The 26,787-nt window shown below is 45.6% G+C and overlaps 1 protein-coding gene across 2 annotated transcripts; it reads right to left on the bottom strand.

Moving 5' to 3' along the window:
* Nucleotides 1–12,781: 12,781 nt before the first annotated feature.
* On the bottom strand, nt 12,782–15,572 carry LOC102914926 (protein LSM14 homolog A). 2 transcript variants are annotated; one of them, XM_006995734.3, is made up of 2 exons: nt 14,959–15,572; nt 12,782–14,781 (listed from the first exon to the last, which is right to left on the bottom strand). In XM_006995734.3, exons 1-2 carry the CDS (start codon nt 15,494–15,496, stop codon nt 14,105–14,107), a joined length of 1,215 nt encoding a protein of 404 aa, XP_006995796.1. In that variant the 5' UTR covers nt 15,497–15,572; the 3' UTR covers nt 12,782–14,104. The 2 variants fall into 2 exon arrangements, with proteins under 2 accessions (XP_006995796.1, XP_006995795.1); XM_006995733.3 differs by having other exon boundaries at nt 12,782–15,572.
* Nucleotides 15,573–26,787: the final 11,215 nt, after the last annotated feature.

Below are 26,787 nucleotides of genomic sequence, written 5' to 3'. Positions count from 1 at the left end.
CACGTTAGACCCCACAAAGTGGGGGCCTGCTCTCCAAAGGGAGGCTCTGCCAACAGCGGTAGACAATGGCAACCACTACTGTTTACCCTGTACTGCCCCTGTGTTCCCTTAGACTTTTCAGAGTGGGGGGTGGGGGAGACAAAAGCTGAGAAAGTGACAGACAGAAAAACAGAGACAGACAGACAGACAGAGATAAGACACTTAGGCGCTTTGAGGAAAGCCCAGGAGGCAAAGGGTCAGACTGTGGGTCTCATAATCGCTAACAGGGGGAGAAGGTTGCAAAGACTCACCCAGAGCAGGATCACCGGCTCTCTTAGGAAGCATTTACAGTCTCCTAATGGCCTTGGAAAGCCTCAAGGTGTCCTTTCCAGGGAAATAGCTGCCTGCTGAGAACACAGCTGGGTGAAGCCCAGAGCCACTAACACAGAACTGCTGGAGACCAGCACTTAAGTCTGCGGCGGCTCATCTACATTGCAAATCACACACTCTCTGTCTTAGGACTGCAAGCGTTGAATTCTTTTAACATATTTTTAAATGATTTAAAAAGTGTTCTTACAATTCAATGGTCCTGGGTATGGAGAGAAGGGAACAGATGCAAAGTCAGCAGTCCCAGGCATTGCTGACTGGCTACAGTCTAGAGATGGTTCATGGGAGAGGGCCGTGAGCAGACATGAGTCCCAGCTTAGCCAGGAGCTCACCCAGTAAGATTCTCAGCTGAGAACAGAGGAAAGAGCAGATTGGCCGGATGGGCAGTTGTAGTTTTAGACAGTGTTGGAGGTGGTAAATCCGATCGGCCCCTGGAAATTTTTGATAGAAGCGCAACATGAAATATGAATCTGCATACAGGAAATGTGTGAAAATGGCTGAGGTCACCTGGAAGGAGCTACATAAGAAAAGGGGAGGCTGGGGGCTGGAGAGGTGGCTCACTGGTTAGAGCACTGGCTGCTCTTCCAGAGGACCCAAATTCAATCCTCAGCACCCACAGGGCAGCTCACAACTGCCTGTAACTCCAGTTCCAGGAGATCCAATACCCTTACATAAACGTATATGCAGGCAAAACACCAAATGCACATAAAATTAAAAAAAAAAAAAGGAAAAGGGGAGGCTGAATGGCAAAACCTTGGTGACTACTGAAAATGTTTAATAAGGGAGTACACAGAGAAATAAGAGTTACAGTTGAACGGATGTGATCGGAGGCACAGATGACTACAAAGGACACATACCCCAAAGCTCAGCTAAGACCCTACTGTCCTCAACACAAGAAACTATTTTTAAAATAATTTTAAGAGAAATATTGTTTAAAAATTCTTATTTGTTCTCAACCAAAAAAATTATAGTTCTCACAACACATCATTTCCAAAACGTTTCACTGGGCTTAATTTGTTTTTTGTTTTATTTTTTAATTTATTTATTAAGAAGAATGGTGTAGCTGGGGGGGGGAGCGGTGGTGCACACCTTTAATCCCAGCACTTGGGAGACAGAGACAGGTGGTTCTCTGTGAGTTCAAGGCCAACCTGATCTACAGAGTGAGCTCTGGGTCAACCAGAGATACGCAGAGAAACCCTGTCTTGAAAAACAAAACAAACAAATGGAATGGTGTATTCTCTTGAGAATGCATCAAGAATTCATGGCAGAGGGGCTGGAGAGATGGCTCAGTGGTTAAGAGCACTGGCTGCTCTTCCAGAGGTCCTGAATTCAATTCCCAGCAACCACATGGTGGCTCACAACCATCTGTAATGAGATCTGGTGCCCTCTTCTGGCCTGCAGACATACATGCAGACAGAACACTGTATACATAATAAATAAATAAATCTTTTTAAAACGGTTTCAAAGTAGAAAAAATCAGAGAAAACGTAATTACTACATAGATTTTAATTGTAAAATATGTTTTGGAAGTGAAAGGACTCCTGATTTTCAAGTATACCCATGATTACCTGATTCATGGATGTCAAAATGAACATTATTAGAACAACTAGCAAAAATGCATTTATGGCTTGGCTCTTTGAGCATAAGGCAGGAGCCTGAATCGAGAACAGCATCCCTTTACAGACTGTATATATCGTAATTTGTAGCGGTACTGATGCTGGAGTCCATGCCAACTTTGTTTCTAAGCCACAGGTACCAAAGCTATGTGTGGCGGGCTGCTTCCTGCTGCCCTACACACACACACACACACACACACACACACACCAGTAAAAAATGTAATGCTGACTCAGGGAAGTCTGCTAAACTACCCCAGAGTTAGATCTGGCCCCGCATTCGTGGTCTAACTAAAGGTGGGAACAGCTGTGTAATAGCATCTCTATCATTTGCTTGGAGGGAAGCCACTGATCCTCGGTTTTCTCTCTCCTTCCCATGGCTGTCTTGGTTTCTTTTCATGCCCTATGAGAAAATGCTCTTGCAAAGGCAGTTTGATGGAGCAAAGATTGATTCTGGCAGCAGGAGCTGGAAGCAGCTGACCGTAATGGTATCTAGAGGCAGGAAGCACAGAAGGATGTGCCGCTCTCCTTGTTACACAGTCCAGGGCACGGTGCCACTCACAGGACAAGGTGTTTCCACTTCAGCTAACCTAAGGAAGATAACCTCAGGCAGACATCGCCATTCTACTAGACAACTCAAGATCTCCCAACCAGACACTTGAGATTAACCATTATAGGAACTCTGCAATAATCCCACTCCATCTTTGTGGGTGAGGACTTCAGCCTGGTTTGTCAGAACATTAAGAGAAAAGGGATATATCCGTTGATCTGTGTCTCACACAGCCATTATCGAGAGCGAAGCTTCCTCTTGCTGTAGATGGGAACTAATACAGAGACCCACAACTGGACAATGTGAAGAGAGTGAGAGATTTTGGAGCACTTAGTCATAAATTGGATGTCTTCCTCAAACCCCTCCCCTCAGGGCTCAGGGAGTTATGTCTAAAATGAGGCAGAAAGATCCAAAGAGCCTGAGGGGATAAATAACTCCAAGGGAGCAGTGCCCTCCTGACACAGCAGGCCTGGAGACTGTGGTAGCACGCACAGGGTCTGCATGGGTTCAAGACAGACGGAGTCTCAGCATTGGAAGGGGGAGCTGGACATGGGCTCCCATGCCTAAGCAAGCATCTATGTGCAATTGACAGCAACTTGCAAAGGAAAGCAATGGCGTCTCCCTGGGTATATAACCACTGAAGGGCAGGCCCTGTGCCCAGCAGCGGACACAAAGCTGCTCCACGGTATTTTTGTAGATGTTTTGTCTCATATTGCTTTGTTTGGGTATGTTTCATCTTATTGCTCTATTGGTTTCCAATTTAGTGTTTTTGTGTGGGTTTGTGTGTGAGAGAAAGATTCTTGTGGCCATTTTTGTTTGTTTTCTAAAGAGAGAAAACTGACAGGATTGCCTGGGTCCTCTCAGCCCTGGGCTGCCTGAAGACATCCACAGGCCCGGGTAGACACCATTATGACAAACAAATACATGGTGGAGAAATGGGGGGAGGGAGAAGGAGGGGGGGAGAAAGGGGGGGAGGAGAGGGAGAGAGAGAGACAGAGACAGAGAGAGAGAGAGAGAGAGAGAGAGAGAGAGAGAGAGATGCAGAACTGAAGAAGCAAAGGCAGTGAGGAACAGGCTGAGGTGGCAGCCTGCTTGCCAGCTGGGGCCAGGGTGATGTCCAGGTCTGGGCTGCTGCCAAGGGCCACGTCTGGGTCCATGCTTCTACTGCAGCCAGCATCTTTGTTGATATCCATGGCCTGTGTTACCACCAAAGGCCACACGGATACCCAAGGTCTGGGCCAACACTTGTGGCCATGTGGGTATCCAAAGGCTATGCTGACACCAGGGTCCTACAGATCCGAGTGGCCTGTGCTGCTACCCGGTGCCATGGCGACATCCAGGCCTGAGCTGCTGCCGAGGTCCACATCTGGGTTTGTGGCCCTACAGCAGCCAGGGTCTGATTTGATGTCCATGGCTCCTGTTACCACTGAGGGCCATGCAGATACCTGGGGTGTGATCAGTCTTCTGAGACCATGCTGGTGTCTTAGGGCCATGCTGCCACTGGGGCCACACTTATCTGGGTGACCTACCCTGCCAATGGGGCCATGGTGGTGTCTGGGCCCAAGCTGCTGCCAAGGGCCATGTCTGGGTCTGTAGTCCTGCAGCAGCTCAAGTCTGTGCTGATCTCCATAGCCCAAGATACCACAGGGGACCACAGGAACCATGTGTATTGAAATCCAAAGGCCTTGCTGAGCCAACACTGGCCTATGCTGGCCCTGGGAGACCTGGCCCTGGGAGACCTGGCCCTGCCCCTTACAGGATAGTTGGCCCCATACTTGAAAGAGATGGTCCCATCCCTCACCACAGGCCTGGGAGAGCTGGCTTCACCCCTCACTGAGGCAGGTGGTTCCAGCGGCCCCAGTGGCCAGGACTGACCAAATCAGCTACCACCCAGACCACATCCAGGGCTTTGAGTTGGCCCACCCTAGCATCTACCCCCTCCATGACCTGCTGCAGGGCAAGAAGGGACTGGTCCTGTGGAACTATGGCCCCTGTGGGATCTCCATGACTCGGGGCAACAGCAGGATATCCAGGAGGAGTTTCGGTGAGGGTTCAGTGTTGAAGGTGTACCAGAAGCCAGAGACCTTGAACCTGACCAACAACTCATTACAATGAACATTTGCAAGCAAAGCTGTGTGGACATGACACACGGCTCCTAATGTCACTAAGGTGAATGAAGAGGTGTTGAAGAGGCAGGAAAGGTGGAGGAGCAAAATGGGGGTTTTGTTTGTTTGCTTTGTATGTTTTTAATTAATGTTTTTCAATTTTCTTTTGAGGGGATGCCATGGGGGTGAGGGGTGGATATAGGGGGACTGGGAAATGAGCAGGATGGAGGTGCATGATGTGAAATTTCCAAAGAATCAATTAAAAAATGATGTTAAAGAACCAGAGAGAGAGAGAGAGAGAGAGAGAGAGAGAGAGAGAGAGAGAGAGAGAGAGAGAGAGAGGAACAAAGGTGTAGAGTTGAGTGGATGGGGAGGTGGGAAGAATCCGGGAGGAGTCGAGGGAAGGGAAAAGTGCCATCAGAATACAGTGTATGAAAGAAAATGTTTTCAATTATAAATAAGATTTAAAGAAGAAGGACCAAAGGGACCAGACACTGGTGGTCTTACAGTAGTGAGACTGTAAGAGGAAATGCTTGGGAGGCCTAAGGCGAAGCATATCTTATCCCAGCATACAGGAGGCAGAGGCAGGTGAATCTGTACCCATTCCTGACTTCGCTGATCCACCCAGTGAGTTCTAGGCCATCCAGGACTACACAGTGAAACCCAGCCTTAAAAATAAATAACAACAGGTAGACAAACATAGTAAGCAATTTCCCCCCAACCAAAAGCTTGTCTGCGTGAATCCTAAACCTTCACGTAAAACCCAGTGTTCTCACCATTAATAATTCTTATTTTGATAAAAGCAATTCCATGTGAAGTAATTTGCAAGTTTTTACTTTGTGACTGATAAACAATAATTGTATTTGTTATGTACTATTTGTCATTTTGAAATCCGTATGCATTACACAGTGGTTTGCTGATAACTAGCATGTTTTCTTCAGATGGTTATCATGCTTGTGACGAGAACACAGAAAATCCACTTGTAGCTCTTTTCAAAATTCAGCATTTGTCGGAGGCTCCAGCACGAGCCACACAGTGCCCATTGCTGCAGAGCCTTGAGGGAGGCTAGAAGTCTGCTCTCAGGTGGAAAAGAGTGAAGGAGATGCTGGCTGGGATTGGGGAGACGGCTCCCTGTGCACGGTCTATGGGTCTATGGGAGCCACAGGGAGAGATAGTGCTGGGATTCGGTGAGGCACGGAGGCCCTCAGCCTGGCCAGTCTGCTCTTCTGGCCAGGTGCCTGTTGGAGGGAGGCTGCTGGGGACCATGGCCAGCTCAAAGAGGAGCCACCAGCTGGATCTGGGGATGCTGAGAAGCTCTGTCCCCTCAGCTGGGCTCCCATCTGTGGAATCCTGTGAGTACCCACAGCTGGACCCCACATGGTACCTCTACCTCTTGACCTTTGCCACTAGAAAACCCAGCCAGTGTCAATAAGAGACATTTCTAAGAACTAGTCAACAGAGAGCTCTTCTGTTAATCTTTCCTGTGCTGGAGCTTCCTCATTCAAAAATAGAGTGACATCACCTCTCTCCTCTATCTCCACCGATAGCTGCTCTTACGTGTCCATTTGGCTAAGCCAAAGGGCCCTGATACTCAGTTAAACCTTTTTCTGAGTGTTCCTGCACTGTGCCTGGAATGTAATTAACACGTAACTTTGAGCGAGGTGAATCGAATCACCATCTGTAATGCCGGTGATTCGTCCAATCAAGTGAAGGCGTGCAGAGAACAAAGATTGACCTCTGAATCAAAAGCATCCTGCAGCAGATGTTCTGTAGACAGGAAAGGCAACACCTCTGGTGCTGTGCCGCACGGGAAGCGGCAGGGCTCTCCCTGTCTCAGCACTGTGACTCTGGGGCCTTGGGGAGCGGGCTTAGGATTCAGGAGCTTTAATCAGTGGTTATGCATGCTCACAGCAGAATTATCCACAATGGCCAAGAGGTAGAAGGAAGCCATGTTCATCAGCAGATAAGTAGATAACAAAATGCAGTATATAAACAGTGTTTATAACATGCAGTGTACAAATAGGATAGGTAAAATGCAACATATAAAACAGAATACTATTTGGGCTGGGCATAGTAGCGCATGTCTTCAATATTTCATCCCCTCCCCTATTCCTCTCAGATCCATCCCATTCCAAACCCACCCAACATTTTGTCCCCATTTTTTTAACCCATTGGTGCTGCCTATATTCTCTTAGGTGTATGGCCACCCACTAGTGTGTTAGCCAACCAGGGGCTGCATCCTTAAAGAGAGCTAACTCACCCCCTGCCAGCATCTATCAATTTCAAATAGCTCCTCAGACAGGCATGGGACTTCATGCCACTGAGATTTGGTCTAGCTTGGGCTCGCATGGGCCTTGTGCATGCTGTCACACCCCTGTGAGTCGACATGTGCACCTGCTCTGTTGTGTCCAGAAAACAGTTTCCTTAGAGTCGGTCACCGCCTCTGGCTCTCCCACTGTTTCCAAGAACGTTGACTCTAGATGGTACAGACCTTCAGTCTGAGGTGACGAAAAGTTCTGTAGGTGGATGGTAGTGATGGCCATAAAACGATGAAGCTCTACTTAATGCCACAGAACTGTACCCTAAACAGGACTAAGAGGGTACATTTCTATTATGTATATTTTGTTACGACTATATTTTGGGCCAGGTAGTGGTGGTGCATGCCTTTAAGCCCAGCACTTGGGAAGCAGAGGCAGAAAGTTCAAGGCCATCCTGGTCTACAGAGTGAGTTCCAGGACAGCCTACACAGAGAAACCCTGTCTCAAATTGCCCATCCCCCCTCAAAAAATGTATTGTGTATATTGTACTGCAATTTAAGGTAGGGAAGAAGGGAGAAAGAGTGGGGGGGGGAGCGGAGAGACAGAAGGACAGAGAGAAATGAAGCTAGTGAGTTCATTAAGTATTCAGACAGGGAAGGACTTATAGGGAAAGACAGTACACAGTCCCAAGACAAGGGAATCACACTAGCTGTCCTACAACGTGTGTGTGTGTGTGTGTGTGTGTGTGTGTGTGTGTGTGTGTGTGTGTGTGTACACTTTCTAAATTACGTTCCTCAAAGGACTGTACTTTTCAACAAACCATAAAGATTAAGTGAGGTTTACAATTTCAGTACATTTTCAAAATGAAGTAAATGTCTGAGCTGGTTTACTTACTTTTCTTAAAGATGTGTTTTTGTAAAGGGATTTGTAAGGCAATTTTGTAGGGTATTTTCACCAGATTTAGAGATGAGAGAAGGTTCTAATATAAAACTCAGGGCTACAGACATCCTGGCCTACATAAACACAGTTCATGTGTGATTTTAATAATCTTGTTTGGGGTGTGTAGGAAGATATGCTTTATCTCTGGAGGCAGCTATGGCTTTAACAGTGGTGTGGATGCTCCAGCAGCAGAAAAGATAAACGAGACCCCAAGGCAAAGGGCTCCTTCTCTTCTGCCATGGCTAATCTTGGTTGTCAGCTTGATATACTTGGGAAGGGAGAGACGAAAATGTAGAATTACCTCTTCATACTGACCTGTAGGTTCACCTGTGGGGTATTTTCTTAATTCATAATTGATGTAGGAAAGCCCCGCCCACTATGAGCAGGGCCATCCTCAGGAGATGGACCTGGGTTGTACACAAAGGTGACTGACCGTGAGGCTGAGAGCAAGCCAGTAAGCAGCATCCTCCACAGTTCTGCTTTAAGCGCCAGTCTTGAGTTCCTGCCTTGGTTTCCCTCAATGACAATAAGCTGTAAGATCAAATAAACCCTTTCTTCCCCAGCTTGTTTTTGGTCGTGGTGTTTATCCCAACCGAAAAGCAAACCTGAAGATACCTTCTCATGTTCTCTCTATTTTCCCTGTCTTTTTATGATACCTCAGTTTTATGCTTTGGTTTGACCAAATTTTGTAGGCTGAGCTAATTTCTCCATCTCTAAAATGGTGATAACAATGATGTCACAAGAGTAAGGAGTGCATTAGTAAAACATGGCACCCAAGGATCCGCACTCAGAAAGGTTCAAGAGTGTTGGTGGTGTTGTTAGCTGCAGTCTCTAGGAAAGGGGAAATGAAGCCTGGATCAGGACCCCACATGTTCTGGGTGCCTCACTCCTGACCTCTCTGCAGGAGCAGAAGGGTCTCCAAGGTCATGTGATGTGGCACTTTCCCTCTCCCTCAGAAATTTAGTCCTCTCTCTCTCTTTCTCTCTGCTTTTTGAGACAGGGTTTCTCTGTGTAGCCTAGCTATCCTGGAGACATGCTGGCCATGAACTCCTGTGTGCTGGGATTAAAGGCGTGCACCTCTACAGACCCATCTAAAATTTTGTTTTGATTTGGTTTTGGTTTTTTCAAGATGGGGTCTCACTATATAGCCCTGGCTGTCCCAGAACTCACTATGTGGACCAGGCTGGCCTCAGACTCAAAGATCGATCTGCCTGACTCTGCCCACCAAGTGCTGGGATCAAAGGCGTGCGCTCCTACACCCTGCCTTTCTCTTAGACCTGCCACATGCTTCTCAAATCTGTCTAACAGAAAGGTCCCCGAGGCTGTCAGGAAAGTGACTGGCTGAGGTGACATTTATTCTCTTGCTGGTTGCGTCCTAGAGGGCTGTTCACCATCACTGCCCCCGATCATTTAGCTTCCCGGCAACCATTTACTCTTGAACAGAAGGTTCTGTTTGCTGCCCATCACTTCCTCTTTCAGTCTTTGCAGTGTTTCTCTCGGTTCTGTCCTTGACCTTCAGCAGAACCTGTCCCCATTTCCGACTCCTCGCTCTAACACCCGCAGACATTCTACGTCCGTAACTAAAGCTCCCCACTCCCCATCTTAGCTGCTCAACACACCTGAGCGACTGAAACCTCCGCTGCCCAAGCTGGGCAGGCCACACCAACTGTGTCACCTGGCAGAGGAGCTAATGCTGGCCCACAACCAGCCTTGCTCAGCTTGCCAAGCCCTGTACCAAGAGGAGTGGCTTTATCTTTTCAGGAAAGAACAACTCAGGGCCCGATTACAGATATTTTGGCCTATGAAACCTCTCTTGGCCTTCTGAGCTGCATCCGATCAGTTGCCAAGTCCTGGAATTTTTACTTCCTTATGAACCTGCACATCTGGAAAGCTCTGTTCCTGACCTCTGTACTTGCTGCCTAGCATGCAGATTTGTCAATGATGTGCATGAAAATCACCTATGGGACTTGCCAAAGTGCACAGCCCCCAGGCCCACCTGGGGGCATTATGAGTCAGTAGATCCAAAGTGGTTTTTCTGTACTTTTAGAAGTAGTGCTAAATAATCTGGTATACAATTCAATTTTAACAGTCTAGCCCCTGGCCTCTCATCCACACCTTGCTATCACTGTGGCTGACATTTAAACATGGCTATCCATCCCATCTTCACTGTGAAGAAAGTTCAGTTCTCTTTGAAATACATATATAATAGTATATATTATCTATAACTATATGTAAATATTATATATATACATATATATATATATATATATATATATATATATATATATATATATAATAAAACAGGATCCTGCATATCCTCAGCTGACCTAGAACTTACTCTGTAGACAAGGATGATGGCTTTGAACTTTGGGTCTTCTTACAGCTGCTTCCAGAGTCCTGAGGTTACAGGCCGCACAGACAGTTTACACTGTGCGGAGGATCTCAGCCGAGCTTCTGACCTGCTAGACAAGCGCTCCACCAGCTGAGCCACATCCCGGCCCTGCACCCGCTCTTCTGACCTGTGGAACAGCTTAGAATAGAAAGGCTAGCTAAGCCACGTGTGCTTCCCTCTCAGAGATCACCAACATGACACAGCTGGAGGAAAAGGGACTCCAGCATTCCCACTAGGAAATGGGTTGTCTGGGAGTTTGCTCCTAAAACCTGTCTCCACTACAGTCACCAGGGCCATCACCAAACCCCATACCTTCCTTTTTAGCTCCGACACACAACTCTGAACACTTTGCTGCCTAAAGTCATCCTGGCTGCAAAGCCTTGCAAGACACCAGTTTTGTCTGAAATGTCATGGTGGTTCTCCCGAGCCCCGAGTAAAGTGCATACTCCTAATAAAACCAGCAGGGCCCTTCTGGAGACTCCTAATAAAACCAGCAGGGCCCTTCTGGAGATGGCTCCTGCTCAGTTCTCAAGCCTGGGGCCTGGCCTTTCTCCTTCCTACTCTGCAGGCTTATAATCACTTAATGGATTCTCAAGGATGTTCAGGTGCTTTGTACTGCTTCTCACTGTACCTCCCAACTCGATGTCTGTTTACCTAGGATACTCTCTCAAACTTTTCTGTATGCCTCCCCGTCCCCTGCCTTAACATCAATCATCTCTCAAAGCCTGTGCTTTCCCATGGCCGCTCCTAGCCTGGCTTTAGGATTAGCTCATTAGCCATGTGCTCAGTTGTCATGTGCACTTTTCATACCAACACACCATCTTTTGAGATCCTTTAACACATGTATCCCCATCGTTAACTTCAAACTCCTTGAAGGCAGGACCGTGAGTCATGCTATCACCACCATACTCTTATGTTTGAGGCTGATACCTGGCTGATGCTGGATAGATATTTACTAAAGAATAAAGGTTGAGATCAGCAGAGAAGTAAACTATAGCAGCCAGCTCTCATGTAAAAGTATTAAAGAAAGAATGTTCAACTCTTTCCTCATTCAATTTCAAAATATTCAATTAAAAAGAGTTTGTTTCAGATTCCTAACTCTTACTCATGTAAGGACTAAGACAGCAATGCCCTTAACTATTCACAATCATCTTGACATTAAGCACTCAAAAGTACAACTTCTCATCCTTCTCATCATCAACAAGACTTGCTGATGACAGCAAGCCTCTAGGAATCAGGTGTTCTAGTGTTTGTAGTGAGATTCAGCGATGCACTAAGGACTCTAACAGCATTGTACTCAGAAGACCAGGTAGGAGACTGTTCTGCTAACGTGTTAAAGTCCCCACTGCCCAAGCCTCCACACAGGCAAGGCTTAGAGGCCTCTGAGTTCTCAGAAGCCCCCCTTCCCACACTGCCATCCAGAGTTGCCATGTGTTTTCTTTTTTTTTTTTTTTTTGGTTTTTCAAGACAGGGTTTCTCTGTGTAGCTTTGTGCCTTTCCTGGGACTCCCTTGGTAGTCCAGGCTGGCCTCGAACTCACAGAGATCCACCTGGCTCTGCCTCCCGAGTGCTGGGATTAAAGGCGTGCGCCACCACCGCCCGGCAACCGGCTGCCATGTGTTTTCTAATCTGGCTCTTTCCATTCTTGCAGTTATCAACTCCATGCTTCATCGTGACTGTGTCCATCTAATTGATTTAGTAATTAATGGTTTGATGGAGTCACAAATTATTCGATAATTGCATCAATAATAATTCAGAGTGCCTACAACTTCCTGATAATTAAACATAACTGTGAGCTTCAGTTCAAGTCTCAATGACTTTGGAAAGCCACATGGCCTTCTTTCTACTCTTCCTCTTGCAATTACTTTTATAATAATTCTTCATATCAGCTAATAAAACAACCAAACTCTTTTACAAGTAAAAATTTGAATCAAAAGAGAAAAGACAGTGTTTCTTGCATTTTTTAAACTAGAAATGAGTCAGAAATCCTCACTGAAAAGCAAATGACACACAAACACATACACTCATGCATGCACATACATGCACGCATATACATACATGTACACACATTCACATACACACATATACATACACTGTACTAGTTGCTTTCTGTGTCACTGAGACCAGATGCCCAAGGAACAATAAAGGTGGAAGAGTTTTTTGGCTCATCCATCACGGCAAGTGAGGCCTGCTGGAGTGCTCTTGACTGTAGTAGCGGAACATGAGGACTCCTCACATCCTGGTGGATGTGGAAACTGAGAGCTCCTGCAGGAACCAAAGGCAGATAGAATCTTCAAGGCCCACCTGTGGTGACCCATTTCTGCTAGCTAGCTTCTGTGTCCAGTCGGTCCACGGCATCCCAAGGCAGTGCTTGCTAGTTGGGGGGGGCCAAGGGCTCAAGCACAGGAGCCATAACATACCCCACATGCAGCCATGCTGGGAACAGTGTCTGGTGTTAGGTGGTCTATGTATGTGTATATAATTATTCTTTTTTTTTTTTTTAAATCTTTGGATCCCTTTATTCCATGGCCTTCGTTAAAAACACAAAGTGGCCAGATCTTTTTCACTATAGCTTAAATATCAAAAAAGATTTATTAGTAATTTACAGTTAGCAACAAACGTGTACACGGAGTCTTCAGTGGGTCACGGGCCCAGACTGTGTTAGTGATGTTTTACAGGTGCCGGACGATTCTGAAAACTCCATCTTCTTGAAGTAACACACGAGTCAGTGTCAGCACAACAGAGTTCCAGGCACGGCAGGAGGAACAGGTCCACTGATGCCTAGTTTTCATGTCTTAAAAAGGGGGAGGGTTACTTATTTGAAAATACAGCGAGGTACATTCTCGTCTATGATTATTTACATTCATACACTGAAAATATCTGTTTATTTGGACAAATCCTGTGATCTGCTACAAAATGAAGTCCATATACTATGCATGAATAATTTATCCTTTTTAGATAATGGAATAAAGTTATCAAATCTTCATTTGTGTTCCAAACATTAAAAAAGAAATCAAAAACCTTCAGCCTGAAAAGCAAGTGGAAAGGACCCACCCATAGCCCTGTTCCTCAGCACACCGACTTCAGCAAGGACACGTATGTTTGCTGACTTTAAACGTTTATTCTTTAAAAAATTAGTTGCTTTTTATACAGCTATACAAAGTTCTTAAATGTTTCTTTGGCAATGGAATATAATGGAATTTTACAACTATATAAAAAAGTTACCTTTGCCTAAGAAACAGTATTTACCTGTGTGTACATAGTTGACTGACAAAATTCTCTACCATCCAGCACCCTAATTAAGTGTCGAAATAAGCTACCTCATATTATAGGATCTCCAAAAAGAAAAAGATACACACACACACACACACACACACACACACACACATACACACACACACACACACACACCACACACACACAAACACAAAACCTTCTGTGGCTCAAAACACAGTATCACGGCCTATCTGCAGGCAACTCGAAGTAATCACCAAATACAATTAATTAGTGATAAGAAAAATCCTTTCAGTGATGAAAAAATACTTAGCAGTTCCATTCAGCTCACTGTAGTTCATTCGACTCTAAGCAAGGATTACAACCTTCTGCTACTCCACATACACTTATGCTCATGTTTTAAGACAAGCCTTCCTGCCCCAAAGCAACTGAGTGTCGCTTTGAAATGAAGCAGAAAAACAGACAGACAAAACCCAGTGCTGGTGACAGACAGACAGCAACTTGACTTCTTCATTCTTCACAAAGACCGAAACCACTTTCCAGGACCACGAAGAGCTAGGAGTCACCTATTTTCAAAGACTTGTTTGTAGACTATGCAGCAACTCTGTTGTCTTTCTTTCAGAAAGCAGTATGACCAATCCAGACCTTTTAGGGTCCAAAAGCCGTGGTTTTCCTATATTCAAAATCTGCAAACTCCCTGCCCCCACGACCACCTCTGAATCCACCACGAAATCCTCGAGGGGCAGTGAAAGTCCCTCCTCGGCCACTGCCACGTCCTCTGCCACCACGGAAGCCAAGGCTTCCTCTGCCTCGGTAGCCCCCACGGCCGCGATTTGGACGAAGCGGGATTCCAAATGTTTCAGCATTTAGCCTTCTTTCTTCAGCCCAAGTTGGTCTCCTTTCTCTATTGTCATCACAAGAAATATTGTCAAAGAAGGATTTAGTTTTGTCGTAATAGCAGTTGGGTCCGAGAGGATCTTCCTCATCAGCATTCCCTTCACTGTTTTGAGTATCAACTCCGGAGTCTCCTTTGTCTTCACCGTTTACAGGTTTCTCCTGTTTCTCAAGTTTATCTTCTTTTAATTTAAGTTTATTATGAAACTCTCTGTCGATTTCCTCCTTGTTAAATTGTGCATTTGCACTTTCAAAGTCAAAGTCTTTCTCAAATTTCATTGGACCATCTCGACGGATACCAAATCTTCCCCTGCCACCTCGATGTCCCCCACGTCCTCTCCTTGGAGCAGAAGGAACACCTGGAACTACTTGCCTCTTGCTATCATTTCTGAGCTGCTCATTTTCTGGCCTTGGGACTTTGTGTACTTCAGCTTGCCTGTGCTCTTGGTTGTCTATTGCTTTCTGGCTGGTAGATGGCAAAGGCCTGGTTGGTACAGGGCTCCTTCTCCCAACAGGTGCTGGAGCAGGTAAGTGGGCCGAGGCGGTCTGTACTGCTTGTTCCATGGTTGGACTTTTTCTCAAAGGGTCTAACTGAGGGCTTGATCGACCTTGGGCTAGCTGTGGTTTTACAGATCTTGTATCCTGTGTGAAGGCAGAACCAACTGTGCTGCTCTGGGATAAGGTACTGCTATTTGATGCTTCTGTTCCAAAGGATGTCAAGGAGCTCCCAGCAACACCAACGGTGCCAAACTGCTGTCCAACCAAGGTGCTTGGACTGAACTGACTGTATGCTGGCATCCTGCCAAAAGGTCCATAGGAACCCACAGATTGGAATGAAGAAGATGATGAACCTAGTGAGGACTGAACAATAGCTGGGTCCTGAGGCAAAGAACACTGTGGCTTTGGTGGCTCACAAACAGTGAGGTCTTTGATATCACTCCCCCGGAATATAATATACTCAAAGACTTCATCTCGAGGTGGTATTGGACGGTCTGTTGGTCTGTCTTCTGTACCGAAGGATCGAACTTTGGCGAGGGCTACGGTGGAGTTCTCGGTGTCGATGGTGTAGAGGATGCCCTCGTAGCGGATCTCCGCCTTGGAGATGAGGCTGATCTTGCTGCTGATGTAAGGAGTGCCCCCGCTCATGGCGACGCCGCCGTCGTCGCTCGCACTCACTCAGGCAGATCCCGCGCTGCGCTCGCCGCTCCACACGCCCGCCCGCTCGCTCCATATAATTATTCTTATTATACATGTTTAACACTGTCATATTTTGACATTAAAAAGGGGGACACTTGCTACAGCAGGCTGAATAATAACCCCCAAGATGTCCGAGTCCTAATCCGTAGGCTCTATGACCTAATGTACAGCATGCAGACTGACGCCAACCAGGAGGCACTGCTTACCTGGCGGGTGTGATAGCCATGCAGTCCTGAGCATGCCGGAGCTCCTTAGATCTCAGAAGTTAAGCCTGTTCAGCTTAAATGGGACTCCTGCTCACGGCATACATACAGGACTGTTGTGAGTTGAAATAAAAAACACTGTGAGGTGATGAATATGCTTATTAACTTAATTGTGGTAATTGTTTCACAGTGTGGATGAACAAAACATATCAACATATAATATAATGCTCCTTGAATATAGGTTTTTGTTTATAACTAAATTTCAATAAAACTAAAAAACAGAAAGGAAATCAAAGAGGGCATTGTCTTGTGCTTCGGAATTAAAGTAAGGCTATTTCAGACATATGTTATACTTTTATTACAATATAAATGAAGATTTTATGCATCTAATGTCTTTAAACTACTATTGCCCCAGTTTACCGTTTAAGCATCACACCAACAGAGCAAATAACACACCCATTCCACAGAAGAGGAATCTGTTCTGCTGTTGTTGGTTTGTTGAGATGGGGTGTTACTGCGCAGCTCAGACCGCCCCAAACCTGTAACCACTTTCCCCAGTACTAAAATTACAAATGCGACTGAGTACACCTAGCTGGGAAGTCACTTTTACCAAAGGGGAGAGTGATGTCACTTGCTGGCGTCTCAAAGGAGTGGCCTGAAGGCTGCTAAACACGTAGGAAGGACATGTCCTGAAAGTGCCGTTTCGGCGTCTGACACAAAACACCTTTCTGGAGGGAGGAAAAAGCAAACAAACAAACAAACAAAAAAAAAACCCACACATCTGTTTTTACAGTGGAGAGAACGGAAGTAGAACCCTGGGGAACACGGGGTGTCAGGAACTGAATTCTCACTTCCTCCTTCCGACGGTGGGTGAAAATGAGTGAGAAACGTGTGTCAGGCTCTGTGCTGGCCTTGAACTAACGGAGCTGTTCCACTAAAAGAGCCACTCCCCGTTTCCCAGTCCCCAAACCAAACCCATCCCACATCCTGCGGCTCCAGCGCAAAGCTGAAGCAATTTGAGCATTTTCCATCTTGATAAAAGAAAGAAGACTGACCCTCCTTGGCTCAGTTTTTTATCCTGGCCTTGAGTTTTCCTTTGTCTCATTTGTTCATGCATCACAGCAACTCAGACATTCAAGTGTGAAACCTAAAATTGTGCTAATTGTGATAGTCATTACCCGTTGTCAAGATAACTGGATTTAAACCAGGTGTGGTGGCGCACGCCTTTAATCCCAGCACTTGGGAGGCAGAGGCAGGTGGATCTCTGAGTTTGAGGCCAGCTTGGTCTACAGAGCGAGTTCCAAGACAGCCAGGGCTACACAGAGAAACCCTGTCTCAAAAAACAAAAGGAAAAAAAAGGTAACTGGATTTGAATTCATTTGAAGGCATGCCTCTGAGGACATTTCCAGAGAGGTCTAACTAAAGAGAGGGCACTCACTCTGAACCAGTACTCCACCCTCTGGGCTGAAACTGCACCAAACAGAAAAAGAAACAAAGGTGGCCAAGCTAACACACCATCTCCACCATCTCCGTCTCTCTGCTTCCTGGTCCCTCAGGCCAAGCAGCTCCGTCACTACACCCTCTCCACTATGACAGAGCACATCCTTCTGAACTATGAGCCAAATTAAACACTTTCCCCTTAACTTGCTTTCTCTGGTATTTATCTGACACAGCTGGAGCCCAGTAAGTGATATAGTAGCTCTTAGTGCAGAAGAGAAACTTCGAGAAAAACACACCCATGACTAGCAGGTCAAGTTGCTATGGAAGAAAACGGGCAGCCTGGAGACCAAGCTGGAGGTCACATCAGGATGCATAAAGAAACCCTCTGGAGTATCCAGTTCTTCTTTGCTCTTGCCTTGTTCCCTCCAGATGGCTTTTCTTTCTTGAATTTTTCTTCTGTGCCTTTTATAAATTAAATTTCTCTTTTTAGCTCGTATATAATGGCAATGCACACTGATGTGGTACCATGTGATGCTTGGAAATACATATACATTGTGCAATGGTTAAGTCAGATTAAACATATCTGTCTCCTACTGTGTGTATTATTTCTTTGTACTAGAAATATTTCAAGGCCCTCTCTCCTAGATGTTTTTGAATGTACAGACTTTATCACCATCTGTGGTCATTCTGCTGTGAACCAGTGCCCCAGCATTTACTCCCGATCTAACTGGTACCCACTGACCCCTGCCCCCTGTCCTTACCTCCTGCCTGGTCCTCCACACCAAGTAGGCAGTCACCACTCAACTCTCAACTTCAGTGAGAATCATTTTCTTTCTTTCCTTCCTATTTCATTCTGGGCCTTTTATTTGAAGAGTGGATCCTTTGGGCCCTTCAGCCTGCCAAGCTGAAGACCTTCAGTAGATTAGAGCAGCTGAGGAAGTGAATTACGGAAGCCTTCTAATTTCTTTTTTCCACCTCGACATTTTGATAATCTATGTTTTCTAGGACTGGACGGCAGTTGCCTTGATGCCAAGGGTCACAGAGTTTCCACAAGTGCTGAGCCCCTGGAGCAGAAGAACTTGACTTCCTTCAGGTCCTGCTAGCCATCTGGACACAGAGGGAAGGGTATGAGAAGGAGCAGAGCATCATGGGAGAACAATACTTCACTCTCCTGGGAAGGGAAAGCCCTCCTGCTCCAGCTCTTCCTCTCAGTCTCCAGTCCTTTCTATCTGTGCCAGAGAGGGTAATGAGGAGGTCTGGTGACATCCTGAGACTGGGATTCCAACATTTCCCAGGACAATTATGTCTATATACTAAAAAGAAACTAGGTTTTGGCAGCAGTACCCAGAAGTCATCTCATTTAATTGTCTACCTCTATCCATATATATAATCTATCATCTATCTATCTATCCATCCATCTATCTATAATCATCTACCTATTAAGTATACATTTATAAAGAGAGCACCTATTTCTAATGTTCATATAAATGTATGCAGTTCTTATCATTAGGGGATAATCCAATCTTATTTTATAAACTTTGTTTTATTATTTTGTATTTATACAATGTTCAGGATGTGTTTTTAGGAAAGCATTAATGACTGTGTTATTTAGAGTGTAATTTGTTGGGTAACAGCCATTCTTTAATTTCTGCATGTCTTGTTTGACCGTCCCTATCAGCTCCTTTGTAATTTGGGCTCACTTGTTTTCACACTGGAAACAGAACGAGCTGGCTTCCCGTAGGAGCAGACACCGTCATGTGCTCCACCCCCGAGGCTGTGCCATCGCTGTGCTGCTGGACCTTAAACGGAGCCCTTTCAAGATTTCAGAGCCAATTACCACAGTGATCTCAATTAAGACCTCGCTGTAGTCAGGTCTGAAGCATCGAATGCTACATCTCAACTACTCAGGTTACTCAGGAGATACTGAGATCAAATATCCCGGAGGAAAATACATAGAAAGCTGCCCCATGATGCTGTTTTGGTCACAGATCACTAGGACTCTTTTGAAGATTATTTACTATGACCAAATCGAGTGGATAATCCGTGGCAGGCCAGACTCAGAGACTGGGCAGGATAGGGGGAGGGAGAGTGAGCAAGTGTTGAAAGAAAAATGGGGTATCCTTTCCCAATAACAGATATCTCCCACTCATGCAGCTTATCAGCCTTTGGGGCTGCCAAGCCAAAGACTTTATTTCTCAGCTTGTCAAATTGGCAAAGCCTCTCCATCACCCACCTCCTGAGGGTTGGTTCTAGAAGAAGCCTCTAGCATCCAGGGCCTTTCATGACAATGTTTTTAGCAGACCTTAAAAATAAAGAGCCTTTAAATCATCATAGTGAGCTGGGAATGTAGCTCAGTTGGTAGAGAGTTCAATCCCCAGCATGGCACAAAATTCAGCATTCAGGAAGTGGAGACAGAAGGGTCAGAAATTCAAGGTCATCTTCAGCTCCATACTAAGCTTGAAGCCAGCCAAGGATACATGAGAGTGTCTCAGAGAGAGAGAGAGAGAAAGAGAGAGAGAGAGAGAGAGAGAGAGAGAGAGAGAGAGAGAGAGAAAGGAAGAAAGGAAGAAGAAAGGAAGGCTGGCAGAGCTTAGACACCCGCCATTCAAAGCAGAAAGCTTTAAGAAGGAGAAGCATGAATACATTTCTTTGTGTCTGTTGCGTGATCCTTTTCCTGTGGGGATGTGGCACAAATGCCCACTCACTCTAAAGGGCACAGGGCCAACAGGAGACCAAAGAAAGATGCCACCCAAGTCCTACTTGGACAACCAGCTTATTGGAGTTGGTTGCTCCCAGGAATATGGATGGGAGGTTGCTCATAGGATTATAGATGAGAGGTTGCCCACAAGAGTATGGATGAGATGTTGCTCCCAGGAGTATGGATGGGAGGTTGCTCCCAGGAGTATGGATGAGAGGTTGATCCCAGGAGTATGGATGGGAGGTTGCTCCCAGGAGTATGGATGGGATATTGCTTCCAGGAGTATGGATGGGAGGTTGATCCCAGGAGTATGGATGGGAGGTTGATCCCAGGAGTATGGATGAGATGTTGCTCCCAGGAGTATGGATGCGAAGTTGCCCATAAGAGTACAGATGGGAGGTTGCTCACAGGAGTAGATACGACCCTAAGGGGCTTCATCACAGAGAAGCCCACATCACAGCTGCAGCCCTGGAACTCTGCAAGAACTGCTGGACTAGTCAGAAAGACTCCTCCATGCACCTCTGTCTTCCCTCTCCCGCCAGTTCTTTACAGGCTCTGTACCCTTGGAGGGGCCTCGTGAATCTTGTTGGTTTCAACTCTCCCAGGACTTGAGAGACTTATTTGCTTCTTGTGTGTCCTGAGCCTCTCTCTCTCCTTCCTGGAAGGAGTGCCAGAGGATATCGCTGCACTCACTGTCCCTTCCAAAAAGCAGGCAACTGGATTTTATTACCAGCTCTCTCTTCTATGTGGTTGGACAGTTATTGAAACAGTATTTAAGGTCAGCACAACCCCCCCCATACACACACACACCAGTTTGTCACTGAATTGGGATTAGTGAATTCTTCATCTTTTCATTACTTTCATGAGTCTCATCGTCCGATTTGGAGTTTTGCTATGCTAATAAAACTTGATTTCAAAATCCACAAAGTGTTATAACAGAACTTGGTTTAACCACTGGGATTCAATGCTCTAGCATGCAAGCAGAATCTCCAAACAGAGTCTGTTAGTAATACATTTCTGCTACATATGCCGCATGCCACAGATAGTACCCTCATCAGCTTGGTGTTTTGATGTGAGTCTGTCCCAGCCCTCTAAGCTGGCAGCCTTATTTGCTTTCAGGGAGATCAGAAAGGCATGTCACCCCTCTGTTTTGAATTCAGTCTCACCCTGCCCCCAAGAGGAACCAAAAGAGGAAGACACAACCTTGGTGAGGTGAAGGTGGCCAGTGAGCACACGCACAGTCACAAACATCACCTCCAGAAACCACTGGGGGATGCACACACCAGCCTGTCACCTCCAGACATCACTGGGGGATGCACACACCAGCCTGTCACCTCCAGAAACCACTGTGGGATGCACACACCAGCCTGTCGCCTCCAGACACCACTGGGGGATGCACACACCAGCCTGTCACCTCCAGAAACCACTGGGGGATGCACATACCAGCCTCACCTTCAGAAACCACTGGGGGATGCACACACCAGCCTCACATCAGTGTCCTGAGGCTCAACCTCTGCTCTTGCCTTGGTCATTTCACAGAGAGCAGTTGACATCCTTCACAAGCCATATTTCTGACTTACACTAGTAGCTGCCATCAACCAATATCGTCCTTGTATGCCAATAATTGGAGTACTGTAAGTGTCCAAGAGAAGTTTAGTCACTTGCCTAAGGTACACACAGCTAGGAAGTCCAGTTGGATTGGACAAAACATCCCTCAAAAATCTAGATGTCCTAGTATTTGTACAGTTCTTTCTGCCTTGATTTATCTTTGCCTCTGTTCCTTTAAAATACAAGTAATAATAGTGCTTCATTTATAAGGATATTGTGGGGAGAAAAGAAGCAATAAGATGTTTGGCAGAGTCTTGTGTCTAGTGTAATCTCAGCACTCAGTAGGTGGAGGCAGAAGGATCAGAAGTTCAAGGTCATCCTCAGCTACACCCCAAGTTTGAAGCCAGCCTAGGATCTGTCTGTTGCTGTAAATGGCTGATAATTTGCAGGAGGCCACTGTCATGAGTGGCTGAACCAGGGATCCCAACAGAGTGCCTGCCCCTTACTTCTTGACTGACAGCAGTCTCTCCTGTCAGTCTGAGTCATGGTGAGTACCACAGGCCCTACACGGAATCTTACCAGCACAGAATTAGCACTCAGGGAATACCCCTTTCAATCCTTTCTGTCACTAAGGAACACATCCAGGCACAAAAATGCCTACCTCTTTAATGTAGTGTCCAACTTGGGAAGGAGAGGCAGGACTCAGCTCCACCCCATTCTTCCTTTCCCAGTCCTACACTCAAGATACAGTGTACTTCACGTCATTGTCCTCCTCCTTCCTCGTTGACGGCTTGTTCCACTCTAACGCCCTCGGCTAGAAGGTGACCCTAGTTCATTGTGGTGCATCATCTGCCTGTGACAAGGACAGGGTTTCACCACTCACACATAGGCAGACACATTGGGCACATTTTGTTGTGTCAAGTTATGTTTGCTGGAAACGAAGTTGCCCAGTTCCAGTTTTCTAGTTTCAGTTCTGATGAAAGTTGGCAGTCACCTGCTGTTTTGAGACATATTGTTTTTAGCTCTTTCTCCATGAAAACTTTTAGTGTACACATCATGAAAGACACCTGACTTGTTCTCTGCTCTTGGAACCATCTTTACAATCATAAGAAAATCCCTTTGGCGTTAGTTTGGATCACAAATCAAACCTTAACTATATTCACAGAAAAATCATAACAAGTTACAATTTTTCTAGTAGGAAAGAGAGTGTGACTCACTTCCTCAGTGATTTCTTATCTTTCCACCCTTTCCTCTACTGTCTTCCCAGAAAGTCAGAAAACTTGTCTGGAGCCTAATGAACTCCCTGGTACCCAACATTCCAAGCAGCTATGAACATGCCTTCTGCTATATTTTAAAAGCATGGTTTAATTTCTTACTGAAGTGCTTACTTAGGTCATGAGTTTAATTCACAGTACATACATTAAAAATCCAGCCATGGGCCAGCTGGGCAGTGGTGGTGTACACCTTTAATCCCAGCACAGAGGTCAGCAGATCTTTGAGTTTGAAGGCATCCTGGTCTGTAAAGTGATTTCTAGGACAGCCAGAGCTACACAGACAAACCCTGTCTCAAAGAAAGAAAGAAAAGTTAGAAAGAAAAAGAGAAAGAATGGAAGAAAAGAAGGGAGGAAGGGAGGAAGGAAGGAAGGGAGGGAGGGAGGGAGGGAGGGAGGGAGGGAGGGAGGGAGGGAGGGAGGGAGGAGAGGAGAGGAGAGGGGAGGGGAGAGGAGAGAAGAGAAGAGAAGACAAGACAAAGGAAGCCAGCCATGGGGGTGCATGTTTGTAACCCCAGCACACTGAGGAGGTGGAGAGAGGCAGATTGCTGGAACTTGTGCCCCCCTCAAAGACCCAGAACATGGCACTATTGGGAGATGGTGGGATCTTTAAGGTGTGGGGACCTTAAAGTGGAAGATCTTTTGGTCATTGTGTCCTTGAAGGAGATCTGGGGACACAGCTCCTTTGTCTTCTTTTCCAGATCCTAGTCACAGAAGTTTGCAGCTTTGTTATGCCCTAAATGCTACATAGTAATGTTCTGCCTTGCAGAAGGGCCCAAAGTTGTAAGGCTAACAAATCACTGTCTACAGTTTCAAAACTGGGGCCCGAAATACACCTCCTTTCCTTGTATGTTGATTTTCCGATATTCACTGCAATAACAGAAAGCTTACCATCAAAGCCCACACAAAAAGAAGCTTCTTTTGTTCTGGGGTAAAAGGACCGTCCTCATCATTGCCCCTACTTGTTCATTCCACTCCGAGTAGTTCTTTAACCTGGATCATGTTCACATTAGATGTGTCTTTCAACTAGGATGGGACAAGGGCTAAGGATACCCTAAGACTCTGGAAATAACCTTTGGCTCTGGTATTAGTTAAGGATAGGCCATGTCCTATCTTTATGTCTGAGATTTGGTCTGTAATGGCGTATAAAGTCATGTCTGTTGGGCCCAAAACCCCACCACCACCACCAAATGCCAGTGCTACTGACACAGTCCTAAACAGAAGGTTCTCCCCAGGTGAACAGAAGGATTGTTAGTGGGTGAACAAACCTAACAGTGGGCTTCTGCTTACCAGAAAAGCAGGTCTCTTAAGAGGAGATCTAATCTCCTGTTTACCAGGAACCACCCATAATCATCTGGGAATTAACCTTCCCCTAAAGGTCAACTACCTTGGGTAAGAGCACCTAGATCTGGGTCAGTATGTCAGCTCAGATCCCCACCCCCACTGACTGTGGTATAAAATCTTCTTGCTTTTCTGACATTTTGCTCTTCTGTCTGAGCTCACCACCACTACTGCGAAATGGTCTTGGCCGTTTGATCTGAAATAAACCTTTCTTTCTACCCATGGATCAGTCTACACCATCACTTACAGTGTCAGGTGTGAAGAGTGTGGCTACCTCCACGCTGTTTGATTCTGTGAGAGTTCATCAGGCTTGCACCTGAAAATCCCCACATCACTTCGACTGCACCAGAAGAGAAGGAAGAGGAGGTATTGATTTTGTCTCTGTTTGGATCAGGAGAAAATGAGATGTACTCGTACTGAGGGAACTGGCAAGGTTTGGAGTGAGGAGTTCAAAGTGAGACAAATTTATGATGTGAAAGTATTTTCCAGTTTCTGGAGGCAGTCCCCACATCCCTAGCTTATGGTTCTTTCCTCCACCTCTAGAGGCAGAAAGCAGAACTTTTCGAATTTCTCTCTGATGCCGAGGACCATGACTTCCTCTTTTACTTTAAAAGGTCATTCACTGGACTAGTCTCACCCAGGTAACCCAAGATAACTGCCCTGTGTGGAGATATTTAAATTAGTCACACTTGCAAAGTCCCTTCTACCATGTGAGATAACATGTTCTCAGGTCCTGACGTTTAAGTCTTAAACATCTGTGTGAATCTAATGTTCCATGAAACTCCTTGATGGTCATCCTTGATGGTCATCTTTGGTGGACTCCTTGGTCATCCTTGGTGGACTCCTTGATGGTCATCCTTGGTGGACTCCTTGATGGTCATCCTTGGTGGACTCCTTGATGGTCATCCTTGGTGGACTCCTTGATGGTCATCCCTTGATGGACTCTTTGGTGGTCATCCCTTGATGGACTCTTTGGTGGTCATCCCTTCCTGTCATTGCCTTTGTCCATTTTGAAGGGATGATGAGACATAAACTAACTCAAGAGTCTGTTCTTCGTCAGCATAGTGTGGTTGTAAGCATCAGACACCTGGGCAGCACACACACTTCCCCCATGGACACACCTTTCCTCCTAACTCAAGCATCTCCTTGCTCCTCAGCCCTTCACCTTCATCTTCAGAAGTCTGATTTCCAAATCCCATCTCATAACATACCTGACACTTGCCACATTGCCAGAATCACATAGTCTTTCTCCTTTAAAACCCCATCACATTCTACTTCTCTTGAAACCAATACTTCTATGTCTTACAGTATGTATATATGACACATGCATAAACCATATGCTGGATTTGTATTTATGCAGCAAACATGTAGTGTTGTGACAGAAACTTTTGGTAGGTCTTTACTGTATATTGAGTTTTTTCATATAGGGCCTAAAGTGTAGGTCATTGGCAGAGTGCTTGTCTAGCATGCCTGGGGCTCTGGGTTCCATCTTCAGCACTGCAAAAAGCATGTATGCTTTTTTTTTTTTTTTTTACTTTGTAAGTTTGGTATTATTGTCAAATTTTAGATACAAAGAAACAAAGAGTTTAAGCTAACACTTTCAAAATCATAGTCTTGATACAAATGTCCATTCTAGATTATGGCTTTCTGGTTACTCATTGGTCAGTTAGTTATAACCCTCTCTGATGAATGGAAACTGAAGTCATAGACTGGGTCTTCTCTTTGTGTCTATTATACTCAATGATCAATAAACATTTATTTAATTCTTAGCTGGAGTTATCCCTCCATGTTTTTATGCTGTGGGACACCATACCTACCCTAACAGAAGGTGTACTCACTCTCCTAAACACTGGGTAGGTACTCTTTTCTTGTTTAATTCATTCCAACATGAATTATCACCACTTTGATCAGAATTACAGTGTTGGGAATGGGAGAGATCATATGTAGTGATTTAAATGAGAATGTCTGCCATAGGTTCAGATAGGTGAACACCCCCACCCCGCCCCATTGGTGGTGCTGGTAGGTGAGGGTTAGGAGATGTGGCCTTGCTGGAAGTGGAAGAGGTGGTTTGAGAGTTCATAGCCTCTGCCTCATCCAGTTTGCCCTCTTTGCTGTGTGCTTAAGTTTTCAGATGTGAGCTCTCAGCCTCTGGTTCCCGCTACCATGGCCGCCACTTGCTGCCATGCCTCCCCACCATGAAGGCCTCTTATCCCTCTGGAACTTAAGTCCAAATAAGCCCTTTCTTCCTTAGTTAAATCAACGGAACCAACTGATAAGAACTGACTCTGGTTAGAAAGCAACTGAAAGTTAGCATACAGTTTTAAAAGTGTGGCTTCTTTGATGAGCTACTTTACTTGTGATGACTAAATTTTACTTTTTATAAAAAGAAGTCAGGTTGTCCAAATGCATTAAGCTATCAGTCAACTCAATGAAAAATGTCACTTGACAGTTACTTATCGAGGACAGTTTGCTGGTAGACTGGCAAAAAAAAAATAATAATTAGTTTATCAGTTAGAATCACTCGTCCACAATAAACGTCTAAAGTATTGGAGAGTTGGGGAGATAGCTTATGTGTTGTATAAGCATGAAGACCCAAGTTCTAACCCCCGGCAGCCAAGTCAAATCCTGTGGACATGTGCATACCTGTAGCCCCAGGCTGAGGAGATGGAATCCCTTGGGCTTGCTGACCAGCCAGTCCAGACAAACCGGTGAGTTCCAGGTTCAGTGTGTGAGGCCTTG

This window comes from Peromyscus maniculatus, chromosome 5, assembly GCF_049852395.1.
Source record: "Peromyscus maniculatus bairdii isolate BWxNUB_F1_BW_parent chromosome 5, HU_Pman_BW_mat_3.1, whole genome shotgun sequence".
NCBI classification, from domain to species: domain Eukaryota; kingdom Metazoa; phylum Chordata; class Mammalia; order Rodentia; family Cricetidae; genus Peromyscus; species Peromyscus maniculatus.
The sequence above is the reverse complement of the archived record's forward strand: the minus strand, read 5'-3'. Positions and strand labels throughout refer to the sequence as shown.

What these genes read in the sequence shown, in the direction of transcription:
- LOC102914926 (XM_006995733.3), bottom strand. Translation starts at nt 15,496, where the DNA reads ATGAGCGGGGGCACTCCTTACATCAGCAGCAAGATCAGCCTCATCTCC.